Below are 23,618 nucleotides of genomic sequence, written 5' to 3'. Positions count from 1 at the left end.
CTAAGAGGTACTGTAAGCTCCTGGGAGGGATGCAGGCAGAAACGGATGAAGCGTAAGGCTGAGTGAATGTTGTGCAGCATCGGCACAGGGTGGAAACATGGGAAACACACAAAGTAGGACCCCATAGGATGTATGCTGAAGAACTTTCCCTGTGCGTTCCATGGAGATGTATATGGCATAAAGTTCCAGCCAGGAAAGCTTAGAATGCTTTATGAATTAGAATGGCTGACTTTTGGCATTGGCCAGCCCCAGGAGGGCACTTTTGACCCCTGGATCATCTGTAAAGTCCATGGCATAGTAACCAGAAAACCAGGGCACCCTGACCAGTTCCCCTACATTGATGCCTGGCAAGACACTGAGTCAAAGTCCGCCCTGGTTAGGGAAGTGTATGACTAAAGAAGCCAGGATTTGCCTAATACAAAATCCTAGAAGTGCTGTCCCAGGAACTAGGCCACACAAGCACTGTGCAAAGTGTCCAGAGGAAGTGAGCCCCAAATCCAGGGCTGACCTGCCCATTCTAGAAGGGCCAAATGAAAATGACCTCCCACCACCCTATGTGATTGCTCCTACCATGGCAGTGCTGAGGAATGGAGATGAGCCAATTTTCCTAAGTAGCGCTCCCCCGTCGTCATCTGTGCTGGGATGTACAACACCCACACTATCCCTATAGCTGCCTTTATCACCATCCACCATCTGCACAGGAGAGTACACCCACACCATCCCTGTAGCTGCCTTTATCACCATCCACACCAGGAAATACATCCCTCACCCCCACAGCTGTGTGCCCCTGGCAGCGCAGCACTGGCCATCAGTCAGGAAGGAGTCCCTGAAAAATGACAATTCAGATCATGGGGAGCCCCAGAGACAGGGCAAGCAGGGACAAGGGTAGCCCTACAGTTACCTCTCCATGAAGGCCAGGCCCCAATTTATTATGATGCAGATGGCCAGATTCAGGGGGGGAAATCAGATGTTTGTCTATCAGCCCTTTACTACAACAGACCTGTTTAACTGAAAAAACCACACCCCACCATACTTGGAGAAGCCTCAGGCCATGATGGACCTTTTCCCGTCCATCATATAGACCCACAAACCCACCTGGGCTGGTTGTAAACAACTCTTCATGACTTTACTAAACTTTGAAGAAAGACTGTGAGTCACACAGTGGGCTGTAACCTGGCTCAAAGAGCACCCACCTGAGGTAATCTTGGACAACAACCATTATGTCCACTAACAGTTCCCAGACGAGGACCCCCAATGGGATGCCAGTAACACAACCAGGCTCAACCGACTAGAAATGTTCCATAGCACCTTTGTTGAAGGATTCAGAGCTGGGAGCTGAAAAGCAGTAAACATGGCAAAAACCATCCAAATCCTACAGGCTCTCACTGAAAGTCCAGCTCAATTCTATGAGAGACCATGTGAGGCATTCCGTGTATACACGCCCTTTAACCTGGACACTCTGGAAACCCAAACAATGTTCAATGCAGCATTTGTTGCCCAATCACAGGCTGACATCTGAAGAAAGCTACAAAAGTTGGATGGCTTCACTGGTATAAATGTTCCTCAGCTCATGGAAATAGCCACTAAGGTCTACATCAACCACGATGTAGAGACCAGGAGGGAAGAAAACTGGCAGCAGCAATAGTCAAAAGAAGCAATCCTGTGTCAAGGAGAGTAAACTGGGGAACCCCTGACCCAAGGAGGAGGAAGGGCCTATACCTAGGGTGAAATCAGTGTGTATACTGAAAGGAGGAGGGGCATTGGAAACCAGAGTGTCCTAGCAGGCCAGTCAACCCCATCACTGCAAAACAAGCAGCCAAAATATTAGCCAGGAAAGCTAATGGAGCATCGCAAACCAAACCCTGGGTTTGTAAAAATTCAGAAATAAAGCCCAGCAAATCAGCTCATTGGATTTACAGTAATAGAAGACTCTGAAAGAGATTATTAGGACACACTGGGCTCCTATTCTCTCGGCCCCACAGAGCCTAACGTCAGAGTCCAAACTGGGGGCTGCACCATACATATGATGGTTGACACTGGGGCCCAACACTCTGTGATGATCAAACCAGTTGGGTCGTTATCAAAAAGACAAGCCACTATCATAGGGACAACTGGCAAAAGTACTTAGCAGCCCTTCCTCCAAGCCAGGACCTGTAACCTTGGGGGTAAAGAAGTCACTCATGAATTCCTTTTTCTCCCAGAGTGCCCAGTCCCCATCCTAGGTTGAGACCTATTGTCTAAACTACAGGCTCAAATTACCTTTAATGCCAGGGGGCAATCTATATTAACACTGGGACCACCAAACCCTCTGAAAATATCGCTAACCCTCCCTCTGCAGGAGAAATGGAGACTGTTTTGCCTCAGCAAAACTGGCCAGTCTGCAGCCACACACACACAGCTCCCCTTCAAAGATGTGCCCAAAGTATGGTCAGAAGGCAACCCAACGGGGACGGCACATGACATTCCTCCAATTATTATTGAAGTAAAGCCCACAGTCAGCCCAGTGAACATAAAGCAATATCCAGTTCCACACACAGTGCAAGAAAAAGTCTGGCTACATATTCAGAGATTCCTGAATGAAGGCATATTAAAGCCATGCCAGTCTCCGTGGAACACCCCACACTTCCCAGTTAAAAAAGCTGATGGGGATTACCTCCTGGTCCAGGACTTGTGAGCAGTCAGCTCTGCAGTAATAAATCTCTGTCCTGCAGTTCCAAATGTGTACACTCTCCTCAGCTTGATACCCTCATCGGCAATCTACTTTTCATGCCTGGATCTTAAGGATGCCTTCTTTGGCATTTGGGTAGCACTCCAGAGCTAACCAATTTTCATCTTTATGTGGGACTATCCAAACTCTGTGGAAAAGCAGCAGCTCACATGGATGCAACTCCCTCAGGGATTTAAAACGCACCCACTATGTTCAGACAAGCCCTGGCCAGTGATCTCAAGTCATTTAAAACAGAAAGCCACAACTGTTTTCTCCTCCAATATGTAGATGACTTCATCTTTGGAAGTCCCACCTACCAAGACTGTGCTAGCAGAACCCATGCGCTTTTAAACTATCTGGAAGAAAAAGGCTACCAGGTATCTAAGAAAAAAGCCCAAATCTGCCTACCTCAGGAAAATATCTAGGTTGGAAAATAGCTCAGGGGCACTGTGAATTGGGATGTGAAAGAAAGAAAGCCCTTGTATTCCAATCTTTTGGAGTGTTTTTATCAAGAAAGGGTGCTGTATTTTGTCAAATGCTTTTTCTGCATCAATAGATATAATCATGTGATTTTTTTCCTTCAATCTGTTTATATGGTGTATTACGTTGATTGATTTTCTTATGTTGAACCATCCTTGCATACCTGGGATGAATCCCACTTGGTCGTGGTGTATAATACGTTTAATGTGTTGTTGAATACGATTAGCAAGTATTTTGTTAAGTATTTTTGTGTCTAGGTTCATTAGAGAAATTGGTCTGTAATTTTCCTTTCTTGTGATGTCTTTGTTTGGCTTTGGTACTAGGGTAATGTTGGCATCATAGAAGGAGTGGGGTAATGTTCTTTCTGTTTCGATGTTTTGGAATAGTTTCAGCAGGATTGGTGTCAGTTCTTTCCGGAATGTTTTGTAGAATTCACCTGTGAAGCCATCTGGCCCTGGGCTCTTCTTAGTTGGGAGATTTTTGATAACTGATTCTATCTCTCTGCTTGTGATTGGTTTGTTAAGATCATCAATTTCTTCTTTCGTCAATATGGGCTGCTTATGTGTTTCTAGGAATTTGTCCATTTCCTCTAGATTGTCATTTTTGTTGGAATATAGTTTTTCAAAATATCCTCTTATGATAGTCTTTATTTCTGTGGGGTCAGTGGTGATATCGCCTTTCTCATTTCTTATTTTGTGTATTTGCATCTTCTCTCTTTTTTTCTTTGTTAGTGTTGCTAAAGGTTTGTCAATTTTGTTAATCTTCTCAAAAAACCAGCTCTTGGTCTTGTTTATCTGTTCAAGTGCTTTCTTATTTTCTATTTCATTTAGTTCTGCTCTTATCTTTGTTATTTCCTTCCTTCTTCTTCCTGTTGGGTTACTTTGTTGTTGTTGAATAGGGCGTAAGAGTATCACTGTGGAAGGGAAAAGGTTTTCTGGTGGATGTGTGGGAGTGCTGTATATTATATATATGCATTGCTGTGGTCTAGGACTCCTGTGAAGAAATGCTGAATAATTAGGGGGGAAAAAAAAAAAATAAAAGGATAGGATGTGGAATTTTTTCAAGTCAACATTCTTTATCTAAGTTCTTTATCTAACTTTATCCAAGTTCTTTATCTATCCTTTAAACCCATCGCTATATGCCATTCCCTAGTAAGGGACCATGACATTATATTGGGCTTCAAATTTCGGGGAGTTCTGGATCACAGAGTGTTTCAACAATGGCAATGGAGGGATACTGGTATGGGATACCAATGACAGGTGATATATGGCTGACAGGGAGCTGTACAGAACATATGCATGGTATGCATGGTATGTCCAGGGTGCATGGTAATGTTTGGATATACTCATAGTGGCAACAATTAAAAAACACAGCAGGGGGGGTACTGGGTTCCTGGTCAGTGGTGCTCTGTCATGGTCCCTAGGGGAGCAGCGACAGTCTCCCAGGTACAGCGGCGGGGACCGGGAGGGAGTGAGGGTTCAACAGTGAGCCCCTGATGCTAATGACTATGCTTGTGAGCTGATAAACCTAAAATAAGAACAAGGCCTAGAGCAACATTGTGCCTGGGAATTTCCTCCTGTCAGCCTTCATGTTACTCAAATGTGGCCAGTCTCGAAGCCAAACTCAGCATGTAAATGCAATGCCTTCCCCCCAGCGTGGGACATGACACCCGGGGATGAGCCTCCCTGGCAATGAGGGACCACTATCAACTACCAACTGATGATGCAACTGGAAAAGGACCTTATACGGAAGGTTCAATGCGGATCAGCAGAATATCCATGTCTACATAAAATAACATGACTTTAAAATGCTGTTTGACCTAAAGTAAGGGGGAAATGGAAAGGAGAAATGAGTTTATATGGCTACGAGTTTCTAAAAAAGAGTCTGGAGGCTGGCAGAAGGATTGCCCTCATGCACAACTGAGCAGAGTCAGAGAGACAGATAAAGCAGATACAACCCCCAGATATTGGTTCCTTTGAAGGCTAAAGAGACCCATGAGAGTTATGGTCATGGCCGATGGGGTTAACTACCAGGGCAGATGGCCCCTCTTTGGAAATGGTGTTTATGTGTGATGAATCTGGACTCAGATGGGATCTCCCTTCATAAGACTTTCATGCTAATGTGCTGGAGGTGCAGTTAATGTTGGGGTTTAAGATATATTTAGGCGATTTGAATCTCTGGACTGACAATGTGATAGCCAGGTCCTGAGCCTCAACAGACTCTAGCACCTACAATCTGATTTATTGGACTTACCACACTCAGCTAAGATGGAGTTGAAGAAGGACAATCACCACACCATGGAGCCTAGAGTGATTACAACTGAAAATGGGAGGATTGCATCCAGCATCCATGTGGAATCTGAGCCTCCTCTTGACATAGAGGTGCAATGGACACAACCAATCCAATGTCCACATAGAAGAGGTGGCATTGGATTGGGAAAAGTGGACATGGTGGACGATGGGTATGGGGAAAGGCAGGAAGAGATGAGAGGTGGAGGCGTCTTTGGGACATGGAGCTGCCCTGGATGGTGCCTCAGAGGTAATCACCGGACATTGTAAATCCTCACAGGGCCCACTGGATGGAATGGAGGAGAGTATGGGCCATGATGTGGACCATTGTCTATGAGGTGCAGAGGTGCCCAAAGATGTACTTACCAAATCCAATGGATGTGTCATGATGATGGGAACGAGTGTTGTTGGGGGGGGCAGAGGGGGGGTGGGGGGGTGGGGTTGAATGGGACCTCACATATATATTTTTAATGTAATATTATTACAAAGTCAATAAAAAATAAATAAATAAATAAACTAAGTGTAAAAAAAAAAAAAAGAAAGAAAGCCATCTGTAGCCTCCCTGAGCCCAACACTTGCCGGAAGCAGCGAGACTTCCTCGAAGCACCTGGGCTCTGCCGTATTTGGATCCCCAATTTTGGGGTTCTCACATGCCCTTTATTTATTTATTTATTTTTCCAAATTCTACTCAATTTATTCATTTTTTTAAAATTACTATATTAAAAAAATATGAGGTCCCCATTCACACCCACCACCACCACCCCACCACTCCCCCCACAGTAACACTCTCCCCGATCATCATGACACATCCATTGCATCTGGTGAGTACATCTCTGGGCATTGCTGCACCCCATTTCCTATGGTCCACACCATACCCCACACTCTCCCACATTACATCCAGTGGGCCATGGGAGGATATACAATGTCCAGCAATTGTCCCTGCAGCACCACTCAGGACAACTCCAAGTCCCGAAAATGCCTCCACATCTCATCTCTTCCTCCTATTCCCCACACCCAGCAGTCACCATGGCCAGTTTTTCCACACCAATGCCACATTTTCTCAATTATTAACCACAATAGTTCATGAATAGAATATCAGTAAGTCCACTCTAGTCCTTACTGTATTCCACCTTCCTGTGGACCTTGGCTTGGTTGTGTCCATTCCACATCTATGTCAAGAGGGGGCTTAGATACCACATGGATCCTGGATGCAATCCTCCTGCTTTCAGTTGTAGGCACTCTTGGCTCCATGGTGTGGTGGTTGACATTCTTCAACTCCATGTTAGCTAAGTGGGGTAAGTCCAATAAATCACAGTGTAGAAGCTGAAGTCTGTTGAGGCTCAGGGCTTGACTATCATATTGTCAGTCCAGAGATTCAAATCCCCTAGATATATCTTATACCCCATCACCAACTACAATTCCAGTAAAGTAGCAGGAAAAGCTTGTGAAAAGAGATCACATCTGAGTCCAGCTCCATCATGCAGAAACACCAACTCCAAAGAAGGGCCAACTGACAGACCAGTGAACTCCATCCGCCGTGACCATAGAACCTGTGGGTCTCTTTATCCCTCAAAAGAACCAGTACCTGGGCTTGTATCTGCTTTATCTGTCTCTGAGATTCTGCTCAGGTGTGCATAAGGGCAATCCTTCTGACATCCTCCAGACTGTTTTTTAGAGACTCATAGCCATATAGACTCATTTGTCCTTTCCATTTCCCCCTTACTTTAGGTCAAACAGCATTTTTAACTTCTGTTATTGTATGTAGACAGGGATGTTGTGCTGATCCACATTGAACATTTAATTCAAGGTCATTTTCTAGTTACGTCATCAGCTGGTACTTGGTAGTGATCCCTCAGTGCCAGGGAGGCTCATCCCCGGGTGTCATGTCCCACACTGGGGGGAAGGCATTGCATTTACATGCTGAGTTTGGCTTCGAGACTGGCCACATTTGAGTAACATGAAGGCTGTCAGGAGGGAACTCTTAGGCACAGTGTTACTCTAGGCCCTGTTCTTATTTCAGGTGTATAAGCTCACAAGCATTGTCATTAGTATCAGGGGCTCACTGTTGGACCCTCATTCCTTCCTGGTCCTTACTGTTGCACCTAGGGGACTGCCACTACTCCCCTAGGGACCACAACAGAGCCCCCCCCCAGGCAGGAACCCAGTACCCCCCCAGCTGTTGTTTTTAATTGTTTCCCCTATGAGTATATCCAAACATTTCCATGCACCCTGGACACATGCCCTGTATAACTCCCTGTCAACCATATATCGCCTGTCAATAACATCCCATACCAGTATTCCTCCGCTGCCATTATTGAACCACTCTGTGATCAAAACCTTCCTGAAAAGTGAAGCCAAATATAATGTCAGGTTTCCTTATTAGTAAAATGGAATATAGAGATGAGTTTAAAGGTTGGATATAGAATACATATTGATTTGGAAAAATTCTACATACTATCTTTTTCTTTTCTTTTTTCCTAATTATTGAGCTTCTCTTCACAAGAGTCTTAGATCACAGTAATTCATATATATAATATACAGGACTCCCACATATCCATTATAAAACCTTTTCCCTTCAACAGCGATAATCTTTTAACTTATTCATATTATATTTACTAAAACTGATGTACAGATATTGAGACAATAGCTTTCAAACAAGGTAACATTTGTGTTTACATTGTGGTTTATACTTTAGGCTATGCAGTTTTCTAAATTTTTTAGGTATCCTATGTTTTACATTATGATTTACATTATTAGTCTGTTGTCCCCTATATGTTTTTGGTGTAATATTACATGTTTTATATCTATCCTTGTGTACTCTTGTGAAACACTTCTTTTGCCCTCACATTTACTTTGGTTCCATCTATTCAATATCAATTTCCCCCTCCCCGTGGGGCCCACAGTGACAGTCAATCTTCATTTCTTGAGGAGCCATGTTCAGAGATACTTGCAACAGTGTTGAGGGCTTGATTTGCTCAACTGCCCTAATGCCCTGGGAGCCACCCTTTCTCTTGAGAGACACAGTTCCCTCTATTTGATGGCGTTAGTCCTCCCCAGGATGTGGGTCTACCTTCACTCTCATTATATGGGTCTCTACCCAATGGTATAACCCACTTTGGCAAAATGAGCATTCAGATATTCCCTAGAAGTCTGTCCTGCGTCAGGTTATCCCCTTTGAGTATCTTAAATAGGTAACTTTCCTAATTATATTTTGAAAAGTTTTTCTCAGCATTATACTCTCAATCAACACCTGACAATCTCCCATGTTCGTATGTTGCCCCACCCACTCCCCAATTTCTTGGGCAATATTACCCATCTGCCCATCCCTACCCTCCCTCAAACCTGCAAAGTCCCACCCAAAGGTAACCCTATGCCCCCATTTTATCTCTTTCTTGTGCACATACTTACCTCCAGCTTATCATAGATTTCACCCATGTAGATGTCAGCTTACATCCTACCTCTACCACCCGATTTCCTGTAAGCCTATCTTCCAGTCTCTAGCTCTCTGAGGCAGCTTGCTTATTTCATATCATTGAGGTCATGTAGTATTTGTCCTTCAATGCCTGGGTTGCTTCACTCAACATAAGGTTGTCAAGATTCATCCATGTTATCACATGTGATTGTAGTGTATTTGTTCTTAAAGCCGAGTAGTATTCCGTTGTATGTATATACCACATTTTATTGATCCACTCATCTGTTGATGGGCATTTGGGTTGATTCCAACTTTTGGCGATAGTGAACAATGCTGCAATGTACATTGGTATGCATATATCGGTTTGTGTCCTTGTTTTCAGTTCTGCTGGGTATATACCCAGCAGTGGTATTGCTGGGTCATATGGCAAATCTATGGTTAGTTTTTTGAGAAACTGCCCAACTGTCCTCCAGAATGGTTGGATCCTTCTGCATTCCCACCAGCAGTGGATGAGTGTTCCCATTTCTTCACATCCTCTCCAGCATTTGTACTCTTCTGTTTTTTTTCATAGCTGCCAATCTTATGGGAGTAAGATGGTATGTCATTGTAGTTTTGATTTGCATTTCCCTGATTGCTAAAGATTTGGAGCATTTTTTCATGTGCTTTTCAGCCATTTGTATTTCTTCTTTGGAGAAGTGTCTGTTTAAACATTTTCCCCGTTTTTAAAATGGGTTGTTTATCTTTTTATTTTCAAGATATAGGATTTCTTTATACATGAAAGTTATAAGTCTCTTATCGGATATAAGGTTGCCAAATATTTTCTTCCATTGTGTAGGTTCCCTTTTTACTTTCTTGACAAATTCCTTTGAGGTGCAGAAGGCTTTAATTTTAAGGAAGTCCCATTTATATTTGTTCTTTTGCTGCTCGTGCTTTTGGTGTGATGTTCATGAAGCCATTTCCTATTACAAGGTCTTGTAGATGTTTCCCTACACTGCTTTCCAAGGTCTTTATGGTCTTGGCTCTTATATTTAGGTCTTTGATCCATCTTGAGCTGATGTTTGTATAAGGTGTCAGCTGGTCTTCCTCTTTCATTCTTCTACATATGGATATCCAGTTCTCCAGGCACCATTTGTTGAATAGGCCATTCTCTCCCAGTTGGGAGGGTTTGGTGGCTTTATCAAATATTTACAGATATATAGATGAGGTTCTATATCAGAACTTTCAATTCGATTCCATTGGTCTGTGTATCTCTCCTTATGCTAATACCATGCTGTTTTCACTACTGTAGCTTTGTAGTATGTTTTGAAGTCAGGTAGTGTGATTCCTCCAATTTTGTTTTTCTTTTTCAATATGTTTTTGGGTATTTGGGGCCTCTTTCCTTTCCCAATAAATATAGTTTTTCTAGTTCCTTAAAGAAGGCTGTGTTGATTTTTATTGGGATTGCATTGAATGTGTAGATCCATTTTGGTAGGATAGACATCTTAATAATATTTAGTCTTCCTATCCATGAACAGGGAATATTCTTCCATTTATTTAGGTCTTCTTTGATTTCCTTGAACAGTGTTGTATGGTTCTCGGTGTATAAGTTTTTTACATCTTTAGTTAAATTTATTCCTAAATATTTGATTTTTTAATTTACTATTGTGAATGGTATTTGTTTCTTGATTTCCTCCTGATCTTGCTCATTACTGGTGTACAGAAATGCTACTGATTTTTGTGCCTTGATCTTATAACCTGCGACTTTACTAAACTCATTTATGAGTTCTAGAAGCTTTGTTGTAGAACTCTCAGGGTTTTCTATGTATAGGATCATGTCATCTGCAAATAATGAAATTTTCACTTCTTCCTTTCCAATTTGAATGCCTTTTATATCTGGTTCTTGCCTCAGTGCTCGAGCAAGTACTTCTAAGTCAATGTTAAATAGATGGGAGAGAGTGGGCATCCTTGTCTTTTTCCTGACTTTAGAGGGAAGGATTTTAGGATTTCTCCATTGTAAACGATGTTGGTTGTAGGTTTTTCATATATAGTCTTTATCATGTTCAAAAAATTTCCTTGTATTCTGATCTTTTGGAGTGTTTTTATCAAGAAAGGGTGCTGTATTTTTTCAAATGCTTTTTCTTCATCTATAGATATAATTATGTGATTTTTTCCCTTCAATCTGTTTATATGGTGTATTACATGGATTGATTTTCTTATGTTGAACCATTCTTGCATACCTGGAATGAATCCCACTTGGTCGTGGTGTATAACTCGTTTAATGTGTTGTTGAATATGATTAGCATGTATTTTGTTAAATTTTTTTGTGTCTAGGTTTGAAGGGAGCCTAGGCCATGTGGTGGGCCTGGGTGCCATCACAGTGCTGAGTCATGGGTGCTAAGTCATGCTGAGTCATCGGTGCTGAGTCATGAATGCTGAGTCATGGGTCAAGGCAGAGGCACATGCGCCTTGATAGCCTAACTGGCAAGCCCCTAAATTACCATATCCCTATATAACCCCCCTCTTTCAATTTGTTTATCTGTGAATATTTTGAACTCTCCATCATTTTTGAATGCTCGTTTAGCTGGATAGACTCTTCTTGGATGGAAATTGTTTTCTTTTAGTACATCGACTATATCATACCACTGCCTTCTTGCCTTCATGGTCTCAGATGAGAAATCAGCACTTAATCTTATGGAGCTTCCCTTGTATGTGATGGTTTTCTTTTCTCTTGCTACTTTTAGAATTTTCTTTTTGTCTTGAGCATTGGATAATTTGACAAGTATATGTCTTGGGGTGGACCTGTTGGGGTTTATGATGTTTGGGGTGCATTGCACTTCTTGGATATGTACATCTGTCTCTTTCAGTAGATTTGGGAAGTTTTCAGCCATTATTTCCTGCAACACTCCTTCTGACCTCTTTCCCCTCTCTTCTCCTTCTGGGATGCCTATAATATGTATGTTTGTGCATTTTGCTTTGTCATTCAGATCCCTAAGTCCCAGCTGGATTTTTTCTATCTTTTTATCGATCAATTCTACTATCTGTTTGATTTCCGATGTACTGTCTTCCACATCACTAATTCTCTCCTCTGCCTCTTCTAATCTGCTGTTATTTGCTGCGAGTGTATTTTTGATTTCTTGAACTGTGGTGTTCATCCCATCCTATCTTTTATCTTTTTGCATATGTCTGTATTTTCCCCTCCAAGTGTTGTCTTCATATTGTTAATCTCTTCCTTTACTTCATTATTTTTTGTCTGTAATATATGTTCTGAGATCTTTAATTACTCATGTGAAGTTCTGCTCCCCTTCCTGGTTTTTAGTTTGTTCATTGGATTCAGCCATGTTTTCCTGATTACTGGTTTGGTTTGTAGATTTTTGCTGTCTGGTCATCATTTTATTTTGACAGGTTTAATCAGTTTCTTAGCTTCTTTGTCTAGTTTTGGGGATTAATTAGCTGTTTTTTTTTTGTGTAAGTGTTATATCTTGTCTTTGTCACTTTGTTCTTCTTATTCTAATTTCTTATTGCTGGCTGAGTTCAGTTTGAAGGAAATTATTAGGGCCAGGGAATGGCAATTGTGAAAGAAAGGAAAATGTGTAAAGTAGTATTGGTAATAAATGTTAACAGAGCAACAATATGAGATCTGGGAGGATGGATATTAGATTCATGTAAATTGTGTAGAGTTATAGCAGTAGGTAGAGTACCTATAATAAGGTTGTCGACTCTATATGGGTGGAATATGGTATGAATTTAAAAGCTAGTGTTTTTGTGAGAGAGGGAAAGAGAAAAGAAAGGCAATAGTTTCAAGAGTGGATAAAGGACAGAAAACAAAACAAAGGTAGTAGAAATTAAGAGTTAGACAATTTGGGGATCAAAGAAAGGGAGGTGACAGTAGATGATGGAGGATATTAAGATGTGGGGGAAAGGGGATAGTGTAGGTAGCCAAAATCAATTCACACAGAAATGAGGCAACAGAGGATGAGGAAACCCAGCAAATGTGAGGTGTTCCCTGCAGCACCTATTGTATAATTAAGATAAAATAAAATAAGAAGGAAATGAGGGACAAGAGAGAAAAAAAAGAGAGAGAAGAAAGAAAGAAAGAAAAAGGGGGTGGGTAAAGGCTTGGGAACAAGTAAGGAAAAGAAAAAAAGATATAGAGCAACAACAACAGTAACAACAAAAAACCCCCCTAATAACTGAAAGAAAAAAAAAAAGACCTTGGGGGATACAATGGGAGAAAAGACTAGGAGATAATGCATGTTAGCAATCAGGACAATAAAAAATAAAAAATAAAATAAAAATAACAAAACAAAACAAAAAAGAAAAAACCCAAACATTGAGGGCTAGGACATTCAGGGACCTCAGATGGACCTCAGGGTGTGGTGGAATCAGGGATGGAAAGTCTGTGATATTGCAGACTCAAGAGGTGTGAGTCTCTGGGGTGTGGGCCACCAGGGTTTAGGGGACACAGACCTGGCAACCTCAAATCTGGTTAACAGGGAGCCTGGGAGCACCGCAGTGCAACACAGCGTTCAGGGATCCCTGCAGCTGGGTGCTAGCCCTATGGGGGAGGTCATATCCACAAACTCTGACCTATGTGTCAGAAACCCGCAATTCACCATCTCACTCAGGTCTCTTCTGTGGCTTTATCACCAATTCGACTTCAGGACACCTCTTGCCCTGTAAGCCCCCGAATCAGCCACCTGGGGCGCCTCTACACTGCAGGTAATTTAATGACACTGCAGATCAGTAGCCAGGCCCAGGGGGCAGGGCTCCTGCCGGAAGTGCCGATATCAGTGTCTGAAACCGAGATTCCCACGCTTCGCAAAATATTCCACTAATTGGCTTCCAGATGTCTCCCACCCTGTCAGCCCCTGAAACAGCCTCCTGGTGACGTCTCTTTATTGCAAGCGACTTAAGGCCGCTGCAGATCGGCAGCCAGCCTTGGGGGCGGGGCTCTAGCCGGAAGCACTATTATTTGTGTCCACAATCAAAAATTCCCTCCTCACCATAAAACTCCCATCTGTCTTCCCAAATCAGTCTTCGAAGGCCTCCTGCCCTGTTAGCCCCCCAATAGCCCACTCAGGGCTTATTAATTCTCCAGTACCCCAGAGCCTCCAGGAATCACTGCCGTGGTTCTGGTGCCACGGCTCCGCCCACCCCAGGAGGGAGCATCCCATGCGCAGCCCCCCTCCATGTAATGGAGCCTCAATTTTATCTTATACATGAATTTTCTGTTACCTTCCCACCAAATCGATGTCCAGACACCTCCTGCCCTGCAAAATCCCGAAACAGCCTGGTCCCAAAGAATTTCCAACACTGCCCAGCCACTTCTTTGCAGGAGAGATTATCAGGTGCACTCACTCAACCACCATCTTGCCACACACACACCCCCCCCCCCCACACTCACATGCCCTTTATATGAAGCCACAAAGCAAGGAGATTGTGAACCGCTATTCTGGGAAAGCTCACAGAAGAATGCTTTCACTGCTTTCAAACAAGTTCTGATGGAAGCACCGAGCCTCAGGTTTCCAGATCTCAGTAAACTATTCTACCTATATGTTTATAATCACCAAAGCATCGCAGTAGGAGTACTCACTCAATACCTTAGCTCCTGGCAAAGACCTGTAGCTTATTTCTCCAAACAACTGTACACTGTAGCCCAGGGATGGCCCTCATGCCTGCAAGCTGTAGCCACTGCAGCAATGCTAACACTAGAAGCCATAAAATTAACTCTTGGGCAGCTTATAATTGTTTGGGTTCTGCATGCAATAATCCCAATCTTAGAAGCCAAAGGAACACATTGGCTTACTAACAGCTGCCTAGTTAAATATCAAACCCTATTGTGTGAAAATCCATCTGTCCAACTGGAACTTGTAAAAACCCTGAACCCTGCTACTAGGCTACCCATCAAGTTAGGAATTCCAACCCATAACTGCCTGGAAACATTGCAAGAAATGTATTTCAGCTGGCCGGGCCTCCAGGACCAGCCACTACCAAATCCCGACATGGAGTTCTTCGCAGATTGGATTAGCTTTATTCAGGGCAGTGATTGGCAAGCGGGATATGCTGTAGTAACATCTGAGACCATGGTAGAGACCCAGCACCTCCTGGATAACTCATCAGCACAAAAAGCCAAACTCGTTGCCCTCACCTGAGCCCTACAACTTGCGGAGCCAAGGTTAACATCTAGAGAGACTCCAAATATGCCTTCCTTACAATACTCATTCATGGAGCCTTATACAAACAAAAAGGACTCATTAACTCAGGAGGAAAGAGCATTAAATATGGCACATAGATTCTGGTACTACTAGCAGCAGTTTGAGAGCCTATCAAAGTGGCTGTAATGTGCTGCATGGGACACCAGACAAGTCACAGACCCATCATCCAGGGAAATTAGAGGGCAGATGCTGAAGCAAAAAGAGTGGCACAGGAAGGATCCCTATCTGAAAACCTGGTGACTACTCTCATTCCTCAACCTTTTAATTCTCAGAAAATCCAGTATACACTGCCTGCTCTCGTCCCATGGCCTCTCAATCACCAGGAACCGCAATATACTCAAACTGAGAGAGAGTGGATACTCTCTGAGAGTGGGACACAAGGAGCAAATGGGTGGTGGACATTGCTGGATCACAGAATAGTTGTGCCACTAATATTAGCCACAACTGTAGTTCAAGACTACCACAAGAACACACACTTGGGAAACACTCATCTTCAAGAAGTGTTAGGAAGATTCTTCTACATCCCAAGTCTAGCCGCTATCACCCTTGCCATATGCCAGTGGGGTGTGTCATGTGCAAAAAATAGCCCTCACCAGGGACCCACGGGAGCCCGAGGAGTCCAAAGAATTGGCAGTTTGCCTCTCAAAGAATTAGTAGTTGATTTCACTGAAATGCCACAATCCAGAAGCTATAAATGTGTCCTAGTCTTTATTTTCATCTTTTCTGAATTGGTGGAAGCCTTCCCTACTTGAACAGAAAAAGCTGAAGAAGTAGCCAAAGTTCTCCTCAGGGAAATCATTCCTCTATAAGGGCTACCCCTCTCAATTGGCTCTGACAGTGGAGCCACCTTGATCTCTGAAATCACTCAAAAGACTGCCAAAGCACTGTGCATCTGATGAAAACTGCACACTGCTTACTGTCCTGAAAGCTCAGGGAAAGTAGAGTGAATGAACCGTATAATAAAAACTTATATTACCAAGATTTGCCAAGAAACTGGGCTAACATGGGTGCAAGTACTCCCGAGTGCTCTCCTCCAAGTTTGGACTAGCCCAAGCTGAAAGCTGAGCCTAACCCCTCATGAAATCCTCTTTGGCAGGCCTTACCACTTAATCTGAAATATAGAAGGGGATCTCAGAGAAAGAAGAAACTTATTAATAGCTCATCAAATGATCAGCTTAAGAAAAACCCTACAAAACCTGCATCACTGGGTCCAAGAAAGGGCCCCCATTAGCTTAAGCAGCTCTGTACACCTGTACAAGCCAGGAGATGCAGTCTGGCTCAAAGCTTGGAAAGCAGCACCACTAACCCCTCTATGGTGAGGGCCCTATCTTGTCATTTAATCCACCGCCAGTGCAGTTAAAGTAGCTGAAATCACCCTGTGGATACACCATAGCCGAGTCAAGTTAGCTGCCCCAGAGTCCTGGACCTATATTCCAGATACCCACAACTCAACCAAACTCATCTTGTGAAAGAACAAAACACCAAGCCCGGCTCCAGGCACACCCTGGAAGCTGACTGATCCATGCACAGCAGAAGATTGAGGATGGAACACCAAGCCCTGCTTCAGTCACACCCCGGAAGCTGACTGGTCCACGCATGGCCAAAGGTTAAGGATGGAACAATGAGCTCTGCTTGAATCACACCCCGGAAGCTGATTGATCTATGCACAGCTGAAGAATAGGAAACCGGTTTAATCCCAGTTACAATGTCCCTGATTCCAGGGACATTGTGTAAGCTGGGGGCCCATGTCGATACCACATTAATATGTCATAGCCATTACACCTGCAAGGGCCATATAACCACCTGCCATTTTCAGGGAATTTCCTACAGTGTCTGTAACATATCTGGCCAAATAACCTGCTCTGATACCATGCCCCCAACAGTCTCCCATAAATGGGAAATAAATGTGTTTAATCAAAATGGGAAGCTACTTAACTCTACCCCAGTCATTAGCTGGAACCACCGAGTGTTCCTCCTATTCCATGCGTGTCAAGTTATAGACTCCGAGATACCATGGAACCCAAATGTTGAGGCTCAGCTGGGAGCAGAAATATACTTAACAATAAGTATATGTGCGCTCCAGTAATGAAAAGTGCGGCCTGAGGGGGAGTTTCTTGTGCAAATACATAGGTGCATACTACTGCCCCTACTGGTCCTGTGTCACCTGGGCCACTTCAGCACAACTAAACAAACAGACATCGGCACCAAAGGTATGGCCCCGTCTAACTGTCCATGTGGTCAATGTAACCCCTTAAACCTCACCATCCTTAACCCTGAATCCTGGTAGATTCAGGGAGTTCAAATGGGTCTCCGCATTGACGGTAGAGGAATTGACCCAGGGGCATACATCTGAGTTGGGTATCGGGAACATCCACTCAAAAGTAAATCCCACTCTGTGTTCCACTCCTTCTATGAAGAAATGGAAAAGCCCTTTTCCATTCCACAAGTGGCAAAAAACCTCTTCATAAACCTGGCTGATGTAGTAGGGGCAGCCTTAAATGTCTCCTTGTGCTATGTATATGGAGGTACTAATATGGGAGACCAATGGCCCTGGGAAACTAAAGAATGCAAATACAGCCAACCATATAATGAAACTGCCTCCCAGCTAACCCCGTGATAGTATGTGGCCCTTGCAAACTTCTATTATAGGAAAATATTGTGCTTCAAGAGCCTGCCTAAACTCCTCTATATCTGTTGGAATCCTAACATTACAGGGGGAAAATTCCAAAATTATACCACCAATACAACAGAGCCTTAGGGAACATGGAATGAATCTGACCTCATTCTCATAAATCGTACTTTCCCCAAATTAATCACAGTGTGGAACTCCACAGCGAAGGGCCCCTTTACTGCCCCAAATGGTCTGTACTGGATTTGTGGAAAGGTTGCATCCCAAGAACTTCCCCAAACTGTTGTAGTACTTGTCTGCTTGGTACAATAAAACCCTCCTTCTTCCTCATTCCCTTAGCAGATGGGAAAGAGCTAAGCCAGCGAGTATATCAAAACAGAAGAGGAAAAAGGACTGTCATTACCTGGGGAGGTGAAGAATGGCCCCCTAGGCATATAATCCAATACTATGGGCCAGCAACTTGGGCAGAGGATGGCATGTGGGGTTATTGAACCCCTATGTGTATGCTAAACTGAATCATCCACTTACAAGCCGTGGTAGAAATAATAACTAATGAAACTGCCCATGCCCTAAACTTAGTAGCCCAACAGCAAACTAAACTCAGAAACCCTGTCTATCAAAACTGTCTCGCCCTAGACTATCTCCTGGCAGCTGAAGGGGGAGTTTGCGGAAAATTCAATCTCTAATTGCTGCCTTGAATAGATGGTACTGGCAAGGTTATCGATGAAATTACAAGCAAAAGGGTAAAAAGTGCTCATGTTCCAGTGCGTGGAATGGTTGGAATGTATGTAATTCCTCTGGAAACTGGCAGTCAGTAGCAAACAATTTTAAGCTTTTACTGGGAATAGTTGTCTTCCTTATAGGAGGATGCACCATACTGCCTTGCCTCCTCCCTTTCATAAAAAACAGAAAACGCACCCTAATAAATGGTATAGTAAAAAGGCAGAAAGCTGGCCATCTCACGGCTCTATATACATACCAGTCAGTCCAGAGAGACTCTGACAATAGTGATGCTGAAGCTTAATACCCTTAAGCATGCATCAAAGGTGGGAAATAATATGGCCTGTACATAAATTCAAACTTATTCTATATTCAAGTATGCCTAGAAAGCCATTTGAGAAGTATAAACTGTATAGGCTTTGGATACTCAGGGAGAATGCAAACCAAATGTATTAAAAGCTTACCTGGAATGTGGGGGATATGTGGTAATTCAAGCTTACCTGAAGGAAATAACCTAATACTCAGATAAAACACTTGAAGAAAGTAACAAAAGTCATTTGCATATAAGCACCGTTTGACTCCCCTCTTACATCCTACATATAAAAGGGACCCAAAAATTCTAGTTAGAGCTCAGTTTTTATCAGGACAAGAGTCTGTCCAGTCTGGCTAGTTGAAATAAATCTTCCTTCTCAGAATTCTCACATCCTGGCCTTCAATACCGTGTACACCTGACTTCTCTTTGCTACAATGATGGTATCTGTTCTCCTGAAATCTATCTTGTTGAGGTAACAACACAGAAAAAACGAAAGCAAGTGAATTTTGCACCTAATTGGCCAACAGTTAATGAGTAATGATTATGAATAAAAAAACTAGGTCATGTGCTGTGGGAAAGTCAGAGATAAGGCACAGCCACCTTCCTCTAAGGATTCTGTTGTTTAAGACCATACATAAATAATGATGGGTGCAGCATATAATGAGAGAAGAAAAGGTGCCAGAATAAAGTATTATGGAAGTTCAGAGGAGAGAAAGAGTCTGAAGGGTGGGGATGACATGGGCAGGCTCCACGAAGATGCTGCACTGCTATCCTTTAGGATGGGGAGAGTTTTAATAGGTGATGATGGTGGGGGTGGGGTGGGAGGAGTTGGAGAATGGAAGATGGGAAAAATGAACGTTCCAGGTGAAGGGGAAAAAAACCACATACAAACAATATGTGATGTGAATGTGAAAAAGGCAGGAACCCAGGTAGATGCCCCCTAAAATCTCCTATCAACATGAAGCCATAAATAGTATAAAGCAAGTGTCAAGTTTTAAAAGGAGAGAGTGAGACAAGGATAGCTCCTGGGAAGAGAGAAGCCTGAGCAGTCTGTGTAGAGAAGAATGTCCATGGATGAAGGGCAGGAGGTCAGGAGGTCAGAAGCGCTGACCTGGTTTCATGGCACATACCCCCTAAAATTCAGAATGACGGACAGAAACAGCTTCTTCAAGCAATAAATTGCAAAGAAGAACGAGAGAGGTGGAGGAGGTAGTCATAGATTGAAAGACTTAAAAGATATGCCAATCTATTGCAATGTGTGGGTTTTGTTTGAATTCTGATTCCAACTGGCAAACTCTTAAAAAATATTTTGCCGTTTATGAGGCACTTGACTATTGAATATTTGAAAACGTTAAAAAGTTACCACAATTTTTTTAGGCGTTACTATGGTGGTTATGTTAAAAGGAGTTTTTACTTTTCGGATGTGCATTCTGAAATATTTATGGATTTAATGATGTCAGAGATTTGCGTCAAAATAATGCAGGCAGTGGGGGAGGCATAGATTGGCCGCTTGTGATCCTTGCTGCAGCTGGATATTGAAGGTTCAATAAACCATTCTGCCTACCTTTGCATATATTTGAAATTTATAATAACAGAAAATGTAAAACAAAAAAAAAACTATAAAAAAGAGGGTAGGCGGCGGTGACTGAAAGCCTGAGGCGGAAGCGCCACCCCGGGCGCTCGGAGGCCCCGCCCTGAGACACCGCCCCCTCCTGCCCCAGGGCTGCTCTCCCGCCTGCCTGTCGGCGGAGGCCGCGCCTTCCCCTTCCCCCTCTGGAGCCCGCTCGCTGCCGTTTCTCAGTCGGCTGTCAGTTCCTCCTTCACACCCCAAGACTGCTCCGAGCCCCACAAAATAGCCCCCAGCCCCCGTCCCTCGGGCCGGGGCCGCCGCCTCCCCCGCCCCCTCGGGAGGCCGGTCGCTTCCGGTCGCGGGCTCCGAGCGCGTCGGCGTTGTGGTGGCGACGGCTGAGCGCGGCCGCCGCGGGGCAGATCCTTCGGCTGAACCCTCTCGGGTGGGAGCGGCCGGGTGCTGGCGCCGGGGCGGGCTGGGGGCAGGCGGAGCGCTGAGGCGGTCTGAGCCCCCGGCGGAGTCCAGCCTCGAGTCACCGGGTCGGGAGAGGCGGGCCGGCAGGGCTGCAGGAGGAGGGGTGGGGCGGCCCTGGGGTCTTCCCGTACTCCTAGCAGGGGGTGGTGCGGGGGCGCCGAGGGGAGCAGGCGTTTGGCCGGGGTGAGAGGGTCCAGCCCAGAGGATGGAGCGAGAGGACAGGCCCGCGGCTACAGGCTCTCCCTAGGGATGGGCCGCCAGAATGGGAGGTGTGGGGAAACGTGGAGCTCTGGAGCCTGCCTGGGGCTCCTGGCAGGGAAGGAGTGGGGTCCGGGAGGAGATGGGGAGGGAGTGTGGATTTAGAGGAGGGAAATGAGGTCGGGAGAGGCCTTGCTGGGGAACCGCCCATCTTGGCGGCTACTGGGAAGAGGGGGTGGAAGTGGGTGAAAGGAGGAACTCCTTCTTCCAGAAAGGCAGTGCCAAGCACCTCCTGTATATTCGCTGTATTTTGCATGATGGTATAGAAAAGTCTCGAAAATATCTTGGCCAGGGACTCCTTTAGTAATCTACAGCAATGGGCCTTCTAAAGAACACACATGAAGACCCACACGTGATTTTACATGAATTTTTGGGGGGCTTCCCAGAGCAGCCTTGCAGCCTGTGAAAAGGCCCCAAGGTACAAAGAAGTGTGGAATTTGTAAAGTGCTATCACAAGGCAGTCAATTGTTAAATGCCAACCGAATAGCAGAGGCAGTAGTTGCCAAAGAACTTGGAAGGATGTGGGGATAGGGTGGGCCTTATGAAGTTGGTGGAACTTAAGATGAGAATGTTATGGGAAGGCAGATCTGGCAAAGGGTACAGCATGCAGCAGGGCCCACGGGGCTCCTAGGAAAGGCACTTGAGGCATGGAGGAGGGACAGGAACCTGGCTGGACTGTGGATTCGTCCACCCCGCAGTGCCCGCTGTTGGGAGAGGGGCCCAGGAAGGTGGCTCCTAAATGTTTAAAGTGTTCCTTGGTCCCATATAGCCACGAGACCGATTTGGAGAAATCCCAGAATGGAAGAGACCTGTTTACTTCTACATTTTCCAAACTTAATTGACTCTGAGATCCTTTCCTTTTCCCTCCATGGGCCCCCCTGACAGCTCAAGTAGCATCTCATCAAGGAGGACATTCTGGGGAAAGCTACTGAGGAGCATTAAGGGCTCTGGCAGGTTTGGAGCAATGGCAGGATATCTGGTTGTGACATATGATATAAGGAGACTAATGGGACACCTGTTTGTGGGAACCCAGAGCCCGGCAGCCAAGAGGGAGACAGGGGTCTTGAACCACAGTTAACCATGGCAGGGACAAGAGGTACCTTTGTCAAGGATTGAGGAGAAAAATGCACTTGGTTTCTCATGGATGATTATGCTGCTACTGTTTTCTCCCCAGAACATTTGGTTCAAAAAAGAAGGCACTGCTTTTCGTGGTAAAATGGCTGTGGTGAAACCCTCCAGCAGAGAACCAAAGAATGCCGAAGAATCATTTAACAAGGTATCATCCCTCCTTTTGAAGAACCTAGTGGAGAAGCCCAAGAAAAGAACAGAGGTACCTAATCACCTCCTAGAATCAAGTAAGTGACTAGAAAAAGATTTGCTCTCTAACTTCCATTTTGCCAGAGCATCCAAAGTCCAGAAAGCATAATAGAAGTTTTGCTGCTGATTCATCTATTTTTTAATAGGCCCATAATCGTTTTTATTATTAAGAACAATGGTCCTATTTAAATCAGGAATATTCTCTTTTTGTTTAATAGGTTTTTAAATATATACTTTTTATTTTTTAAAGATGCTTAGATTTACACAAATGTGACATAAAAATATGAGGGATTCCCATATGCCCCCCTCTCTACCCTCCCACATTTTCCCACATAACAACATCCTTCATTAGTGTGGTATGTTTGTTTGAGCCATCTTGGAGCATTGCCACTGCACTTGAATTATAGTTTACATTGTAGTTTACACTCTCCTGCACAATTTTGAAAGTTATGACAAGATATATAATGGCTTGTATCTGTCATTGCAGTGTCATTCAGGACACTTCCTAAGTCTGAAAAATGCCCCCATATTACACTTATTTTTCCCTCTTCCTCCCCTCAGAACCACTGTGACCACTGCTACCACACCAATGATAAAAGTTCTTCTATTGCTAGAATCACATTGTCCATAGTAGAATAACAGTATGTCTACTCTAGTCCATCGTTCATTCCTCAATCCTGAGGATTCGTTAAGAGGACTCTCTTAACCAATAAATTAAAAAAAAAATTGTGTTAAGACATGTAATATAATGTTTTGCATTTTAACCAATTTTAGATATTCAATTTGTTAGTGTTTAGTTACATTCACAATGTTGTGCTACTGTACTTACCATGCATTACCAAAACTGTTCTATCACCCCAATCAGAAATTTGGTACCCATTAAGCATTAACTCCCCATTCCCTACCCCTCACTCCTGCCCCTGGATTAACCTATCTATTTTTGTGGAGTAAATAAGCTATCAAGTTCTGTGGCTTCTACTTCCTCAAATGTCTTTCCTTCCCCTCCCCAGGGCCTGGAACTGCTGCACTGCTCTCTTCCCTGGCCACACTCTCCATGGTTCACTGATGTGGGCTATGGATAGGAGGCTCCCTGTCTCTTCAGAGATAACCTTAACCTAAACTGTCTGTCCTGACTTGTGGGTGTGGAACGGTAAGAGGCTGCAGTCCTGCCCTTGGTGACCATGGCAAGGACTCCAGTCCCAGGAAACAGTTTAACAATGCAAAGTCTATAAACTTTAAATATTCAGGGAAAATGC

General features: G+C 44.0%; 1 protein-coding gene and 1 pseudogene across 1 annotated transcript in view; one reads left to right on the top strand and one right to left on the bottom strand.

Annotated features, from left to right (window-relative positions):
- LOC101434497 (cilia- and flagella-associated protein 221-like) overlaps positions 1–23,618 on the bottom strand; it is a 220,772-nt pseudogene that overhangs the window by 83,631 nt on the left and 113,523 nt on the right.
- The window catches only part of LOC101427756 (cilia- and flagella-associated protein 221-like), a 94,567-nt gene continuing 91,712 nt past the window's right edge, over positions 20,764–23,618 (top strand). The window contains exon 1 of the mRNA XM_058301133.2: positions 20,764–22,400. Within this exon, the coding sequence (XP_058157116.1) occupies positions 22,190–22,400 (211 nt within the window). The 5' untranslated portion in view covers positions 20,764–22,189. The remainder of the gene's footprint in view (positions 22,401–23,618) is intronic.

This window comes from Dasypus novemcinctus, chromosome 7, assembly GCF_030445035.2.
Source record: "Dasypus novemcinctus isolate mDasNov1 chromosome 7, mDasNov1.1.hap2, whole genome shotgun sequence".
Lineage (NCBI taxonomy): Eukaryota > Metazoa > Chordata > Mammalia > Cingulata > Dasypodidae > Dasypus > Dasypus novemcinctus.
This window is presented reverse-complemented; position numbering and strand designations above follow the sequence as displayed.